This window comes from Atheta coriaria, unplaced genomic scaffold, assembly GCF_025399875.1.
Source record: "Atheta coriaria isolate IRGN ID8LTWV9N9 unplaced genomic scaffold, Caltech_Dcor_3.1 hic_scaffold_3_pilon, whole genome shotgun sequence".
Classification (NCBI taxonomy): domain Eukaryota; kingdom Metazoa; phylum Arthropoda; class Insecta; order Coleoptera; family Staphylinidae; genus Dalotia; species Dalotia coriaria.
The window spans coordinates 4,581,627-4,600,024 of record NW_027045445.1 but is presented as its reverse complement, the minus strand read 5'-3'; the positions used below and the strand labels follow the sequence as shown (position 1 = coordinate 4,600,024).

The window sequence follows — 18,398 nt, the reverse complement described above, 5'->3', positions numbered from 1 at the left end:
TGGCTGTGTGTTATGACTTGTGCACCCCTTCCTTCCATCATTTCAGGTACAGGTTACAACTTGTAAAGTATTTCTAGTGTTGTGGTCGGTCCTTAGAGCGTCGACACTTAGAAATATCTCTACAAATTCTTATAAGGAGTTTTCCCACTCGGGGGATGATCCCCACTATAAAAATTGTTAAGGTATCATGCATGATTTGTGTACTCCATCTTTCATTTCAGCTACAGGTCAGAACTTGTAAGAATATTTTTAAGTGTCCCCTCTCCTGAGGCGACTTAAAAATTATAAATATTTTTACAAGTTCTTAAAAGGATGTCCTTATAAGGAGTTCCCTCTCTCTGGGGGTGATCCCCCACCATAAAAATTGTTGATATGCCTGATAATTTCGGGGATGAAGCGCAGAGACATCGTAGCTGTAGGTTGGGCCGGGAGCAATGGACGGATCGAAGCAGTGGGCGCTCTGGGAGATCGACCGTAGACTGTCTTATCACGACACGTGCCAAAAATTTTAAAAATCTCATCTACTCCCTGTTCTCTTTCTTCTATCTTCTCCTCTTTTCTCTACTCTTCCTTCTGCCATCTCTTCTTCTCTTCTCTACTACTCCTTCATCTTCTTCTTCTATTTCTATTTCTCTGTTCTCTACCTACTTTCTTACTTTTCTTATTGCCTTCACTTGTATTTCAATTTCTCTTATATTTCGTAGCAATTTATATATGCAACCCAAATTTCACCTGTTATTTTTATATTTGAGAAAAATGCCTTCTACACCTGAGATTCGATCCGTGTCTACTAGCATGCTAGCAGGTGCACGTACCCACTCGACCACCGAGTGTTTTTATTATTAATATTTGATTCTTCTATTTATGTATCTACTTCATTCAACTTTTTAAAAACAACAACACAACTTAACTATGTTGCACTCGCTCCACGCACATAAGATTTTTACGCAATGTGACTTAAGACGTCAATACTGAAAACGACAAAGAGGATACCACAAATAAATATGCATGAAATTATAATTTTACATTGTGTTTTATTGACAACAATAATAACAGATACATTAAAAAATTATCGACAGCAAGTAAATTCGGTAGTAAAAACTTGCCATCAAATACACGCGTATCGAAAACTTCAGCTAGAGATATTGCAAACTCTATTCGTGTACTCACCAAATTTTTGTCTGGCCATCAAAGTTGTCCATTTGCAGGAATTAATTACAAATCCAAGTTATTCTTATGTGCGAAATGATAACTAATTGCCAACAGTCACGCGCGCAAACGACGGCCACCTCGCACATCCTACAAACAACCACCACACTGGTCTGCTATTACTAATTGTCGTCTTATTCTAGTTCAGAATTAGAATCTTTAGTAACGCAAACAATTGTCACAAAGTTTGATTAGTGATCAAAACACGTGCACACCACACCACGGCGCACGAACGACTAAGCCGGACTAAACAAGAACGACAATTGATAACCGACCCACAGTTAGAGAGGCAACAATCTATGTTCGTAAGTTAAAACCAACAATGCAATAACACAAAGTATGTGATTTGAAGCAATTAAACTACCGTACTTTTATTTTAATTTTTTATGTTGTTCGCTAATCAAATTATATACAAAAACGATAGAGAATTTTAATACTTACAATACAATGCAAGAACAATCGTCCTACGACATCGCGTTTGCCCGCTAGACATCTAAAACCACAAAAATTAAAGGATAAAAAATCACAAAAATGTCAATTTCAAAAGGTTCCCAAAGGGAAAACCCACAAATTATATACAAAAACGATAGAGAATTTTAATACCAACAATTTAATGTAAGAACGGTCGTTCTACGACATCGCGTTCGCCCGCTAGACACCTAAAACCACAAAAATTAAAGGGTAAAAAAACACAAAAAATACAATTTCGTAGGGATCTCAAGGGATAAACCCACAAATTATATACAAAAACAATAGAGAATATTAATACCTACAATTTATTGTAAGAACGGTTCTCCTACGATATCGCGTTTGCCCGCTAGACCTAGCTAGACGTAAAAGTTTGAGGACGATTTTGAGGCACTTCCAGCTTGATTTCGAAGGATTGCAAGGGCGCATCTTATAAAGTGACTCTCGCACTATACAAATTTGAAAAATTCATTCAAATCGCATGAACGGTTCGCGAGATACAGCCAAATTTCCACCAAGTGTTTCAAAATTTCATTGAAATCGTAAAAGTTTGAGGACGATTTTGAGGCACTTCCAGCGTGATTTCGGAGGATTGCAAGGGCGCATCTTATAAAATGATTCTCGCTCTTCGCAAATTTAAAACAATCATTCAAATCCCGTAAATGGTTTGTGAGATACAGCCAAATTTCCACCGAGTGTTTCAAAATTTCATTGAAATCGTAAAAGTTTGAGGACGATTTTGAGGCACTTCCGGCATGATTTCGAGGGGTTGCATGAGCGCATCTTATAAAGTGACTCTCGCACTCTACAAATTTGAAAAAATCATTTAAATCGCATGAACGGTTCGCGAGATACAGCCAAATTTCCACCGAGTGTTTTAAAATTTCATTGAAATCGTAAAAGTTTGAGGACGATTTTGAGGCACTTCCGGCGTGATTTCGGGGGGTTGCATGGACACATCTTATAGAGTGACTCTCGTACTATACAAATTTGAAAAAATCATTCAAATCGCATGAACGGTTCGCGAGATACAGCCAAATTTCCACCGAGTGTTTCAAATTTCATTGAAATCGTAAAAGTTTGAGGACGATTTTGAGGCACTTCCGGCATGATTTCAAGGGGTTGCATGGGCGCATCTTATAAAGTGACTCTCGCACTATACAAATTTGAAAAAATCATTCAAATTGCATGAACGGTTCGCGAGATACAGCCAAATTTCCACCGAGTGTTTCAAAATTTCATTGAAATCGTAAAAGTTTGAGGACGATTTTGAGGCACTTCCAGCGTGATTTCGGAGGATTGCAAGGGCGCATCTTATAAAATGATTCTCGCTCTTCGCAAATTTAAAACAATCATTCAAATCCCGTAAACGGTTTGTGAGATACAGCCAAATTTCCACCGAGTGTTTCAAAATTTCATTGAAATCGTAAAAGTTTGAGGACGATTTTGAGGCACTTCCGGCATGATTTCAAGGGGTTGCATGGGCGCATCTTATAAAGTGACTCTCGCACTATACAAATTTGAAAAAATCATTCAAATTGCATGAACGGTTCGCGAGATACAGCCAAATTTCCACAGAGTGTTTCAAAATTTCATTGAAATCGTAAAAGTTTGAGGACGATTTTGAGGCACTTCCAGCGTGATTTCGGAGGATTGCAAGGGCGCATCTTATAAAATGATTCTCGCTCTTCGCAAATTTAAAACAATCATTCAAATCCCGTAAACGGTTTGTGAGATACAGCCAAATTTCCACCGAGTGTTTCAAAATTTCAGTGAAATCGTAAAAGTTTGAGGACGATTTTGAGGCACTTCCGGCATGATTTCGAGGGGTTGCATGGGCGCATCTTATAAAGTGACTCTCGCACTATACAAATTTGAAAAAATCATTCAAATCGCATGAACGGTTCGCGAGATACAGCCAAATTTCCACCGAGTGTTTCAAAATTTCATTGAAATCGTGAAAGTTTGAGGACGATTTTGAGGCACTTCCAGCGTGATTTCAGAGGATTGCAAGGGCGCATCTTATCAAATGATTCTTGCTCTTCGCAAATTTAAAACAATCATTCAAATCCCGTAAACGGTTTGTGAGATACAGCCAAATTTCCACCGAGTGTTTCAAAATTTCATTGAAATTGTAAAAGTTTGAGGACGATTTTGAGGCACTTCTGGCGTGATTTCGGGAGATTGCATGAGCGCATCATATAAAATGACTCTCGCACTATACAAATATGAAAGAATCATTCAAATCGCGTGAACGATTCGCGAGATATAGCCAAATTTCCACTGAGTGTTTCAAAATTTCATTGAAATCGTAAAAGTTTGAGGACGATTTTGAGGCACTTCCAGCGTGATTTCGGAGGATTGCAAGGGCGCATCTTATAAAATGATTCTCGCTCTTCGCAAATTTAAAACAATCATTCAAATCCCGTAAACGGTTTGTGAGATACAGCCAAATTTCCACCGAGTGTTTCAAAATTTCATTGAAATTGTAAAAGTTTGAGGACGATTTTGAGGCACTTCTGGCGTGATTTCGGGAGATTGCATGAGCGCATCATATAAAATGACTCTCGCACTATACAAATATGAAAGAATCATTCAAATCGCGTGAACGATTCGCGAGATATAGCCAAATTTCCACCGAGTGTTTCAAAATTTCATTGAAATCGTAAAAGTTTGAGGACGATTTTGAGGCACTTCCAGCGTGATTTCGGAGGATTGCAAGGGCGCATCTTATAAAATGATTCTCGCTCTTCGCAAATTTAAAACAATCATTCAAATCCCGTAAACGGTTTGTGAGATACAGCCAAATTTCCACCGAGTGTTTCAAAATTTCATTGAAATCGTAAAAGTTTGAGGACGATTTTAAGGTACTTCCGGCGTGATTTTGGGGGATTGCAAAGACTCATCTTATGAAACATCTCTCGCATTATGCAAATTTGAAAGAATCATTTAAATCCCGTAAACGGTTCGCACGATATAGCCAAGTTTCCACCGCGTGTTTTGCAAACTCATAAAAGTCGTAATAGTTTGAGAGCAATTTTGTGGTATTTTGAGGACGCATCTTATGAAATAACTCTTAGCGATTTTTAGGCACTTTTAGCGTTATTTTGGGGGACGGCAGGGGTGCATCCTATTAAATGAAAATCGTCCTATGCAAGTTTGAAATAATCATTGAAGTTGCTTGAACGGTTTCCGAGATGCAGCCGAATTTCCACAGCAAGATCAGAAATCAATCATAAAAAAATTATGAAAAAATAGAATGAATAATAATTAAATTGTTTCAAATTTCAACTTTTTTGAGGAAAGAGACTGCAACACGAAACTTAAAAATAAAGTTAAAACACCTATTCACACATAAAATAATATGTATTCTGCAATAACGAATGGACAGTGCAAGATCTGAACGCCAGAAAAACTCGTTTACACACTGACATTTATAAACGCGTAGACAAAAACGATAACAATTCTATTGTGTACTGACTAATTTCTACTAGAATGCGTACATACAAAATACCGTAAATGCCGTTATTTGAAATAATTAATCATGAAAAATAAATAAATAATATTAACTTTATGGCAAACCTACCTGTGGAACGATGGCGAACTACAACTGATGTCCCCCGCAGTTTGCAGGAATCACATGTTGTAGACACGCTGGATAGTAACGATTGTATGAATTCAATGTTCCGGAAATGTAATGCTTTGCACCTCCAATATACAACACAAATACCGATAAGAGCGTAAAGATAAAATTAATTTCTTTTTAGGTTCTTATTATTTTGATGGATGACGAACTTGCACCAAAAATAAACGAGGCTTGCGAGCGGAACGCGTGCGAACACACCAGCGCGATTATGACGACTAGCCACGAGACAAAATCGTTGTATGTTGAGCCGGTTTTGAGGTTTAGTTCTGAGGCTTAACGCATCTGGGGACTTTTGGTTCTAGTGACGCTTTTACAAATTTAAACAACTATGCATGACAAAATTCATTAAATAAAGGTTCACAAATTAATATTGACAATACTAAAGAAAAAACTGAATTCGCACATTAGATACCGAATTTAATTATGGTGAGTATGATTATATCGGTACATCATAACACAAAATTTTAACCAAAAAGGATTCCAGACCCTATTTTCTTAATTAATCTGTATTAAGAAAAACATAAAATTTTCAATTTTTAATGTTTGCTTAAGAAATTATCAAGAAAACGGATAATCAACTTTTTCTTACGAACTGTGATTTGCACATTTTCACATTTAAATGAAGGATAAAATTTTACAATAGATAGCACCGTAATATTTTTAATTATCAACAGTTATGTAATAATTGAAAATGGATTTCTCACATTATTTTCCGTCTGTCTAGAAACTTTTCGAAAAATTTCAACTTTCAAAAACATCTCTATCTCTTCCTCCGTATTAATGGTGCCCACGCATCGTGCAACATTTTAAACCGTCCACACAATACGAGTCATAATAAAGCGTGCAACGGCATCGTCACGTTTCGCAATTTCATTCTGCGTAGGGCGCAATGCACCGTAAATGATGTTTACTGCGACCGCGTGTGTACTTACCTCAAATGCGGAAAAATTGTGCGAGATATGAACGGGAAAATCTCCGTGGGACAAATAAAGCGCGATGAAACGCGAGGGTGGATATGATTTCATCAGCCAAGAACAACAATCTAGTAAAGTTTTCTTATCTTATTATATTTCATGCCCTTCATTCTCACTAAAAAATGGATTAAATTTATAACATTTCCTGCTATATTTGACCAAGTTCATCTCCCCTTTTATATTTATTTATTGTACGTACTTTTTATATTGCAATTTGTCAATTATTTAATTATACACTTCAAATACATTTAAAATACAGCATTATTCCAGGCACAGCGTGGGGACACCAATGTAATTGAACTCAATATGATTTCATGGAAATAGCATCCGGGATAAATTAAAGTACACTACACTGGTTTTAGTAATAACTAGAAATTTAATTTAAAAATTGTTTGCATTTCCGATGGGGCCATGTATCATTTTATACAGAAATAAACGTAAATCTTTTTCTAAGAATATTTTTATTCATATCTTTATCAGCCTTCGTATTCCCATCTGCGATAATAAAAAAAATGAATGGCTCAAATATGGATATCTGAATGAAAATATGTACATCCATCCATCGCTATCTCATACCCACTTGGTGTGGCTAGCAAAAGCAAATTAACCTATCCTCAAATAATTAGCGCATTCGCCACCAGAGCGATAACGAATCCCACTAATCAAAGCGCATACGTGTGATATTGAACGTGCTGCAACAGTGGAGATAATCGGCGTTATTAGCTCCAACCACTCATCAATATCCCATATTTATGACGGATTGATTGCTTGTTCCCCGAACTGTCGATCAAGAATCGTGCAATATGCATTAACTTTTTATTTTGGCAAGTAATTAACTATAATTTTCACGCAATACGATTATGAACTTTGCATAAATCATACAGGGTATTATCTACATTCCTAGTATTATAATATTCGTCCGTAAATCTTTGGTTGAATACCAAGCATTCTAAGACCAAGGGATCTTATTGCGCATTAATATCTAAGTCGTTGCATGAGTTGGCATGATCTGGCATATTTCTGCAAGAGGAAATTGCTAGCCACGCAGTTCCAGATGTGAAAATATTCTTGGATATCATTTTTTATTTCAGTAAAGTTAAATGATTGAATTTAAATTAGTCGTAGGAAAAAAACTCGTATTGCATGAATTTGAGCAAATTCTTCCAGCAGATTGCACCCGCTTTTCCGCATTTTATCACCGCACGGCAAAGAAAACTTGTTATGCTTATCGCTTGCGCGCTTGCCGTTTGCACAACACTTTGCAGCACTCCATCCAGGTGTGTGTGTGGGTGCCGTGGGCATGCATAAACGGCACACGCAGGTGAGCAACGCGTGTTTCTGCCGCCACCGTCGCCGTCGCCGCCGCCGTCTCACGCACGCGATCCTGCTGCTGCGGGCAGCGCGATCATTTCATGCGCGCGATGTTCATTCAGCGCGCGCCGTTTCAGCCGCCCAGTCGAGCGTCGCCGCCGCCTCAGACGCCAACACCGCGCGTTTTAAACTTTACCAAACTTGGGTGACCCGAAGAACTTTACATAGTGCCACCACTTTAGACCAAAACAACAAAAACCAAGAACAAGTGAATTAAGAATGCATTATCCACAAAACATAAAAATAGTGTTCGGAACGTTTTGCTAGGAATGTGTAAAATGAAGTGCGAAACAAGTGGCGCGGATGTTAGTGTTAGAAGGTAAAAATAACGTGTGGTTTAAATAAACGATCATCCATAACTATCCTGTTATAATCCCAAGGATTTATGTGCAAACAGGTTATAAATTTCTTTTGTTGAAAATCATTTTCTAAACAAATCTATTGTCAATGTTAGAATTTGCCAAAATGAAAACTAGACTTTGAGTTTATTTATAAAAGCAAATAATCTATAAATACTGCTTTTCCCATTATATTAATAGATTTATAATGCGTTCACACTTTAATGCTTGTTAATCCGAACTTTGTTCTTCATTATTTATAGTGAAAGCCCAAAATAAAGTTTGATTACCTCCTGAATTAAAAAACACGCTACACAGGCAAAAAGTAAAACTACATGCAATTTTCATTACATTTTAAGCAAAAACTAAAAAAGTAAAAATAGAATAAAATAAAATTGGATGTACGAATGCGTCTAATTACAAACTGTACGCCCACCTCATTTACCAAATAGTTAATTAGATAACTAGCCCAATACTAATACTTTCCACGCGCGTATTATGAAATTACGAATGCGTAATCGGGCGTAATCGGGGCAGATATGCTAAATGAGTTTTTCGAGTGTCATTGTTTCTACTCACGTAAATGAAAATTATCACTATCGATTTTTTTCCTCTCTGTTGTTAATTACATTTCCGAATGAAAATATTAAAAGTGTGATGTAATCCAGCAACGAACTGTAATAACGTTATACCTGCACTCATAAAATATGCAGTTTTATGTTGCAGAGGAATGCCGGACGTTGAAACGGACGAAATCAGCGCGCGCATTATTAATTTGAGTACGTACATGTATGCAAAGCTTTTAACGTTTTAGCGTTTTAACGAAGCCGGACGGCAGTTAAAAACAGATTCACAATTCGTATGCTGAGCATACGCAGCATACATGCCAGAATATTCAGCCATATTCAGAAACATTCCGTAATAATACGAGCATACTGCGTTTAAACTCTTTGTTTAGATAACAATATCCGGCGCATCCACCAGAAATATCTGAAGATCGAAAAACAAACAGACACAAAACGGAACAAAAAACTATTTCTGTGTACATCATTTCGGTTGTTCTATTTCTATTAATAAAGATAGTAAAAGATAAGGAAGTAATGAGCGTGACGGTGAGAGTAACGAGAAGACGTAAAACACCAATTGGAATCGTTTGTTCCGCGCCATTGTTTTTGATTTATGTCGTCATTTGTGTCACCGACTGATCAAAACGATCATTGTTTCATCGTGTTTGGTTTTTCTCTAGTTCTTCATTTATTTGTCCACATTTATTTTCTCTTATCTGTAATTACACATGCTGTGCGTATTTTTTACGTTCCTTTACTTTTATTATATTTTTTGTTATCTGCAGATATAAAAAAATAACATTCACGCATATAAATAGTTTAGTTCATAAAATATTCCACATTTATACAAAATAAATTTAATTTTTTGCACTTGTCAGCAGAAAAACATCCCACAACTGTGAATATTTTGTAATTTCATCCGTCATTACATTGTCCAAACATAGTTTGATTGTATCTCGTCTTTTTACAGCCCTTGGACGCCAGTCTTGTGAACGTATCGCTCAACGCCTTTGTTTGACATTTACCCACCATTAACTTAATGGACCAGCCACACACAAAGCAAGCGCCTGTCTGAAAAGAAACTCGGAACTTAATGAAAAGATAAAATACACCTCAGCCTACAGAAGAAACACTAGATAAACGTCAAAAATGAACGAAACAATGAACGCGACTGAATACTGCAACCTCGCGGTGTTTCAGGCTAATATGCGTGCCGCGCATGGTTACCTCAGCCTTATCGTTTGCATATTCGGTTCAATTGCTAACATCCTCAACATTTGTGTACTAACCACTCGTGAGATGCGCATCCCGACCAACTTTATCCTCACAGGACTCGCCGTGAGCGATCTGTTGGTGATGCTGGAGTATATCCCGTTCGCATCACATGTTTATATCAACTCTTCACACGCCCGCAAACACGTCGAGTATTTTTCTTACCCCTGGGCGGTGTATACGTACTTCCATGCACTTTTCACACAAGTGTGTCATTTTAACTCGTGTTGCCTCACGGTGATGCTGGCAGTATGGCGATACATCGCATTGAACAAACCACAAATGAACAAAATCTGGTGTCATCCATACCGTACGAAACTAGCAATTTTTGCTTCCACGGTCTTGTGTCCATTCATTTGTACACCGATCTTCCTTGGTTCGAATATTAGAGGATTGCAGCACGCTGCCTACGAGAATGGCACCATGGTTGCCGAAAAAGATCTCACTCCAGAGACGAGAAATCGCACTGAAACAATATACTTGCTCGAACTGAAGCCAGAATACCAGCAGGTTACGTTTCTAATATACAGTGTCGTCCTGAAATTAATTCCGTGTATTCTCTTGACGGTATTGTCGATATTTCTGATAAAGTCACTCTGGGACGCGAAGAAACGCTGGAAGAATCTGTCTAATAACACTGGTGTACCATTGGTGAAGTCGATGGACCAACAACGCAGAGATTACGAAAAGAGCAGCAAGCAGACAGGACAACACGTATGTTATTGGTGGTATTATTATTCTTCCTTCTTCCGGAGTTTCCTCAGGCTACAATGGGACTGCTATCAGCTGTTATAGGAACTAAATTTCGTGCAAACTGTTATGATAAATTAGGTAAGTAATATTCTGGTTAATAAATGTTGGTTGCGTTCAATTTTGAATGTTTTCTGCCCAATTACGTGTTAATGCTGTGTGTTAACCTTGCTGGGCATAATTAGAAAGCACCTTTGACTGGCTGAAAAAGGTCAGGCGAGAAAAAACCGCACGGTCGAATGCGTGCCCCGCCTCGAGCGGCGATAAAGTTGGGTTAAGGGACTTTGCAGGGCTCACAGATAAGGCGCTTGCCTGCTGATTATTACGCCGATACTGATGTAATATACAATGCGGGTTATCACCTTAACTGGAATATATAACCCAATATTTTGTTTTATTTAAAATTATTTTATTCGAGAGCTCATTATTACGCTTGTTTTGAATCTCATTACGGCGCTTTGTTTTGTTTTATTGAATTAAAAGTAGAATTGCACAATAAAACAGCGTTGCTCATCCGGATAATCCAAGTAAACACAAAAACATTTCCGAATTTCTCAACTTAAAATTCATGACTTTTGTTAATCATTGCTTTTGGCCAAGTAAACAAACACCGCGTTGATGTCGCTGATGAAGTTCCAATTAAGTCTAACCATTCGTCACTCTTGCGCTATTCTTCGCCTCAAATCCCGAAAATACTTGACTTGAAATCTCGGCGGGCTTCAGCCGAAAGCTGATGAGATTCACTCACGCCAGCAAATCAATTTCTCGTTGACGTGCTTAACTTCGTCAGGAAGTTGCAAACAATAATATTGTCCTCGGCGGACTAAATACGCCAAACAAAAATTACGCGCTGGAAATTTATTCCGGAGCAAATCACAAAGAGTGTATAAATATTTATGCGGATATAAAAAAGAGCACGCGTATACACATCGACGTGTATGATGCGTGTTGCGTGCGATGTTTACTTTTGTTCATTGTTGTTTATTTCTTTGACTTTTATGAGCATCGAGTATACTATACTGCAGAACAACAGACGCTTTTTAATATGAAAAATTCTAAGCTTCGGAAATGCAGCGTTATTAGTTACGAGGCGAAATGCACAGGATGACGAGTGGTTGAGAGCTTTTTTGTTCCGAGGCAAAAAGACAGGCTTAATGAAGACGCATTTTTATGTATGGAAATTTATATTGGAATTTCGTGTCGCAGCCTTCTGCACACGTTGCAAAAAAATTTATTTCTATTCGTAAAAGCATGTTGTACCGTATTATACAGGGTGTTATGTTTTTACATCTCTCAAAGCATTATTAACACTGTTTTTGTAAGTTTTGTGTATATGAAAAAATTATTTATGTTCTACATTGAGAAAAAAAGCATGACCGCATGAAAACCTGTTAGAGACGTGCTGTGAATCGACGTTTTTTCAAAGCTTTCTTACCGACTGCGTAAGAAGTGGCCTACACTTGAGCATTTCGTTTCGTTTTTTGTGTTATGAAAAAAGTAAATACGCAATATTGAAATGCGCCAACAAAAGGCCGTGCGGCATTGAAAAACAAGACGGAAATTGCTGTTTAAATATTTACGATCGCGTTCACAGAAACTGCGAAAAAATAAACAAAATGCAGTTTCAGCACAAATCAAACATTGTTTCCAACAAAATTCATTATTAATTGCTTCCGGAGAATGCTATTAGTTATCTTCTTCCTGGACATCCAAACAAAACATTCTTTAGACATATTTTTTAACGCAATATTTCTTTGTCAAGACGGCTTTACGCGAAACTTGAGAAAATAGTTTACGTAATGATCGTAATGCTCGTAATGCCAGCGTTTTTTATGTTGTTTGGTAGTTTAGCGCAAGGGACAAGAACAATTTGCTAATGCGTTCGAGGACATTGGGTTGCCTCCTCGACGCTGGCTTTAATTAATATTAAACGTGCATAATTTAATAAACTTATTTCGAACATAAATCAAGCCTTGTCATCTATTTCGGCGCTGGTAAATTATGTAACTAATTAACTGCGCACTCGATTCGAAGCGTTTGCTCTTGATGCAGCAAAAGCGCACTGCATGGATTTATTCATGCATTCATGCGTCGTGCAAGCGTGTAATTATGCAACCATGCACTCATCGATGCATAAAGGTACAAATTTGACATTTTTGACAATATTGTGTGAGCGGAACCATTTCACCGTGAGATGGCGCTCAACTCAAACAATCACATAACCTAAAAACAAATTATATTGCGTCTAACACACTGAATAAAATATGAATAAAATATCTAAGCATGACATTCGATTTTCTTTAAGCAAAAATAACTTATACGCAAACACATAGATCAATTATGCATGCACGCTGTAATAATATTCGTGATGCAAATTTTCTCGTGGGAACCCGGCGTCATAATAAGTTTTTTCCGTGCGCGTTTTTTTGTTTTCGCCGCTGGCCATCGATTACGTATGCTGATGAAATAACTTGATGGAAATTGCGATCGAATTAAACAAATGTTTATTTTCGCGCGTCTTCATCGGAGTAGAATGCACATTCGCGTTTTTTGCTGTCATTAGTTTGTTGCTTCAAGGCTGATCGACCAGGAGAAGCTTTTTAATAATCGCTGGGTAAATATTATCGTAGTTTTAGTTAAAACCATGAATTGATTGATGAATACGACAAATATTTATCATCATAATGTTATTGACGTTTTTTTATATTTAAGTCATTTATCATTCTGATGTAATTTAATATTTATCTTGCAAATTAATATTTTGGCTTCAAAGTGGGTTTTTTATTGATTGAAATTCAAATGGAAATTGAAATTGAGATTATTTCAGCTTTCAGTAAATATTTTATTTGTATATTTTTTTATTTACTCAGAAAAATTACTTTTGGGATTAAAATTTGGATTTAATATTCATAAAAGTAGTACATTAACATTTTCTTGTTTCACAATTAGTCTTTTTACATCCTAACTTCTTCTTCCTTCCTCTAATACCGCCCTAGCGTTAACTTTCATTCCTAATTGAACTTAGCCAACTTTTTCATAAGTTCCTCAACTTTACTAAGCAAGTTTCCGCACATAAAATTTCATTTGTTGTGTGCGTTGTGCAATCGCACAAGAATTTATGTTTCGGCCGCTTTTTTAAGCGCCATATTTATGACTACAAGCATAAAATAAAACTTTTGCAAACAACGACGCTAAAAACACGCACACAGCGTTGAAACTTGTCGAAAATTCAAAAGCCGTTATCGCATTACACTGCTTATAAAACGTTTTGTGAATACGCATAAATTTTCAAGATATTTGATATTTGTATAAATTAAGCAAAAAAAAAACTTGGGGATTTGCATTACGAGAATTAAAGACTAGCGATTCAATCATAAAAACTTTCTGACAGTTTGCAACTTTGTTCGTTTGAAATCTTAAACGTTTGCGAGATTTATAATTTAGCCAGTATCAAAATGTCAGAGACCTAAATCAAAAAGATTATAGTTTTACAAAGTTTGACAGGGTGTAATTAAACTCAGAAATGTTATGCTTGTTGCGTTTGTTAAGTTTTTCAACAACTTTTTGTTTACCCAGCTTCAAAGCGCAAAAAAGCGAAAAAAGCGGAAATGTAATTTGTCCGAATGGAATTTCATTATTTCTGGCTTCCTTTTTTGATGAATCCTTTTATAAATTGACGAAATGAACAAACTCAATAACAGAAATTGTAAAAGTTCTATTATTAGTTTTAAAAATCATATTTTAATACTTTTTTCTACTTCCACTTTTGAAGAGTGAGTTTTAAGTCACAGAAAGCGGCACTTTAAGTACGGATAGGCAAAGCCGTGAGTAAAGTATTTTAGTCACGGGTTTTAGTCACGGGGTGGAGCTTGCGCCTGTGCAGTAGCCAACGTGGAAATTGAGTAAAAGTAGAAAACATAGCGTAAGCATCACTTAGTTAAACGCTTTTAAGCACTTAATTGATTAAAAGTTTGCTCCTCTTGCACTTTATCAATCTCGTGACTAAAACGCTTCCTTAACCACTTGATTTTTAAGTTCCTATTACAAAATAAACAAACTGTACACCAGAAATTGTAAAAGTTCTATAATTAGTTTTAGAAACAGGTTTTTAATATTTTTCTATTTTTAAAAATAAAATATAATCCTAATAATATATTCTACGTGCGTGTGTCACATTCAAGTAGATGAAATATGATGCAATTCAAAGCTTGCTTAGGGTTTACTTGGAAGAGGAACTGTTTTAGCTGTTTGAGAGCGCACCGCGCGGGATTAATAAGCGCTTTTAATTATAAATTATTGTGCGCCATCTTGCTTGCACCGAACGCATCCCAAAGTCTCCGTTTCCCGCGAGGAATGTGGAGGAAGCACACGCTGTCACATTTAATAAGCCAAGTGAGACGAAGGAGCGCACTCAGCCATTCCATCCAAATCATTCTCATTGAACACAACAAAGCACCAAATATATAATGAAAAAAGTCAGAATAAATTTAATCTATTAGAATTAGAATACAAGTACGGACCCCATTGATTAAAAAATCAATAGACGTATAGATGCTTATCACGAATTATCGCCAATGGGGATTTTTATTTCTGCTCGTCACAAATTTCGGAACGCGTCGACCTTTTTCAAATCCAAGCTGACAGTCGGAAAATGTGTTTTCCGTTTAAACTCCTCGCTGGGCCGATGTAAACCCATCGAAAGCAGCGTCGGCGAATAAAAACGAGACGAATAATAGCCACCAGAGGCGTGTGCAGATTGAATGGAAGTCCCCCGCACGCGACGGAAAACCGGAAAAGTTCGCCTCCACGCTACTACAGCTACTATAGCAATAGCTTAATACTTAATTCAAAAACTCGACGAGAATACGATTTAATTCTCTCTTAACTAACATTTCGGTGAAACAATGTAACAATGTATTGTGTGAATGTCTGGATTAGGATTACTTGCACAAAACTCTCGCGGAAATTGATATTGAAGCGCGTAATTAACTAATTTTAATTTTAATGAAAACTTCAAAAGTAAAATTAATTTCCTGCTGGATAAGAAATGATTTATTATTTTCTTTACTTTATAAAACTAAGTTTATATATTTTGTAATTAATCTCAACTTGATTTTATTTCTTTTAAAATTTTAAGACTTACGTGAATCCTAATTGATGTCAAAATGCTCTTGGCGTTAACACTAACGTAAATATTTAAGTCTCAGCCGGAGGCGCGGTCGTAACTTCAAATCTCCGCCACTCACCCACACGTATAAATACACCTCGTTCCTGCTGCGAGTTTTACAGGAACACAAACCAGCCGCTCGAACCGCAGCGTGTCCAACTTTGAACGCTGCCAACTTAACTTGTTGGTACCTTAATTCCAATCCAAACACTTATCGCACTGAGGAATTTGTTGTGAACGCCTACTTCGACGCCATCAGCACCTTTGAACGCTCACTTTCGTAAACAAAATCAACGATTTTATTTTTTGCACGTTTTTGCATTGATTGATTCAACACGTTGCAGAAAATGTTATTGTTTCATCTCGGAGTGGTGAGAGAATGTGAATCAAAATAAAACACAACTTTTTTCGGTGTAATATTTGTTAAACATGGCTGTGAGCGACACAAAACAAAAGATATGCTGACGTAAATTGAGCGAGATGTTACAAGGTGAGGTTAAGTGGACTTGAACCCTTTGTAGGAGTTGAACAAGGGTTCAATTGTTGAATAAAATCAATAAATAGGTTTTGGGTTACCAAAATGTCAGAATTTTCTAAGTTAGAAAACTTAATGTTGTAGATTTTCAACGAAAGCCTCTCTGTAAAATCATTCAAATACGAATCCTTTGTATGATTTTCGATCGGAGGAGTAGGTCACTCGAAAATAACAGGAAATACATTTGTGTATCAGGCGTAACATTTTCGACATTTTTTGCGCTTTGCTTGAGGAACTCGAAGTACATATTCTTGCACATATTGTGCGCGTTCGCATTTCTTCTTGGAAATTCTTTTACTAAACGTTGTATGTGCGTTCTATTTTCGCATTTTTTACGATGTCAACAACATTCCTTTGCCTTTTGGATTACAATGTTACCATTATTTACTCTATTCCTTCAAAAATTCATCTTTTCATAAAAAAACTATTTTCTTAAAATAAAAATCAAAAACACATACTTTTATCGTTCGATAGGAGTTAATATCGTTTAATATCGTTAAAACGTTTTGTATCTCCCCCGACATGAATCAAGTCTAAACCCCAAGAGTCTCAAGACATCTCCAGACAGTTAAACAACGAGAAATAGTCTGAGAATGATGTTTGGAACGTGATTCTCTACGTAAACATCCAACTTTGAACATAATGTGATTTTAAAGCACAAAGAATGAAGAACATGATATATAGAGTGTGGAACCGTCGTTGTTTGTTATTTAGATAATTAATTTTCATGCTGTAATATTAGCATTCAGCATACGAGTAAAACGTCTTCAGAAGTCTTTAAACAAAACATTTACACAGCGCCGAAATACATTTTCAGTCATAACGCAGGGAGATTATTATATAAACCACATGAAAATATCATCGTATCATCACTTAACCTCAATTCTGTGGGGGAGGATAAGATTATGAAGCCGGATGAATGCGGATCATTCCCATGCTGGAAAAGGGATAATATGAGGTTAGACGCGCCGACGTTTAGACAGGTACTGTCGGTGGGGTACAAAAGTAGTAATTTTCCTTTTGTACCGTGACGTGGCTCTTAGATGAGTGACCTAAATGTACTCCTGGTAGTATTCTCTAAGGACCAACATAAAAATAAAACTATACACGGAACTTGTCTTTTTCCAAAAGATTTTCTATAGAATTCTAAGGAAATTCTAAGAAATCACTTGATCTTATTTGTTTAGTATTTATTTACTTTATTTAAGTAGGCTTAGTGTTTGTAAGCGCTGCGAAAATATTTCCCTAGAGAAAATTATCAGCGATTAAGCGGAACTCAAAACTTGATGATAGAATTAACCTAAAAGGCAATTTAATTACGTCATAAAACAGTAATCCATTTAAGAAACGTTGTGTACGAGTAAAGTGGAAAATATTTAGATTAATTTACATTGCGAGTCAACTTCCTTTGACGTCCGAACATTTTAACCTAATGAATGCAACCAACATTACACTAATTCAATAATTTTATGAGTATTACTCTGAATATTATCTTTGCAGGTGATTTATTCGACATAATGGCACTGGCGAGCTCTTCAGTCACCTTTATTCTCTATTGTTCGATGTCAGCGCAGTTCCGCACGGCGTTCCAGAAGATGTTTAAGTTTGATGTGTTAAGCGATTTTCTCCGAAGGCGAAGGAACGCAGATGGCGCTGATTTGAACGGTAAGCGCGTCAGCAACACTGAACTCACCTGCATGCCGGATGAAAAACGACCGGTTAATGTCGAAGCAAATATTCCTGATAGCGCTGGTGTTCGTGTTTAATCCACACACAAAAAAATCTGATTAAAATCCACCGGCGAATAACGAATATTATGTGATTTGTGATGTAAATAAGTTCACAACAATTTACGAATAGAATTTAGTTTATAAACAAATACGTAGATTATTGATACCAAGACGATACTTAATTATCCTAGCAATTAAATCTATAAAAATTAAAAACAGCAAAAAAATATTTTTATTTAAGACAAAAAAAAAACAAACAAAAATAATTAATGTTCAATATTTATCCGACCATTTAATATTGTAAACATAATTTATGAATTGAATGTTTGATAATGTTCCATATTGTTAAAATAAAAATCATATTGTCTTGAA

At 36.4% G+C, this 18,398-nt stretch overlaps 1 protein-coding gene across 1 annotated transcript; it reads left to right on the top strand.

The window, feature by feature from the left end:
- Positions 1–7,697: 7,697 nt before the first annotated feature.
- Positions 7,698–18,398, top strand: LOC135789477 (G-protein coupled receptor dmsr-1-like). Its single transcript, XM_065299321.1, is given in 4 exon segments — positions 7,698–7,987; positions 9,543–10,490; positions 10,493–10,675; positions 17,797–18,398. Coding segments are annotated over 3 exon segments (1,218 nt in total). The 5' UTR covers positions 7,698–7,987; positions 9,543–9,721; the 3' UTR covers positions 18,063–18,398.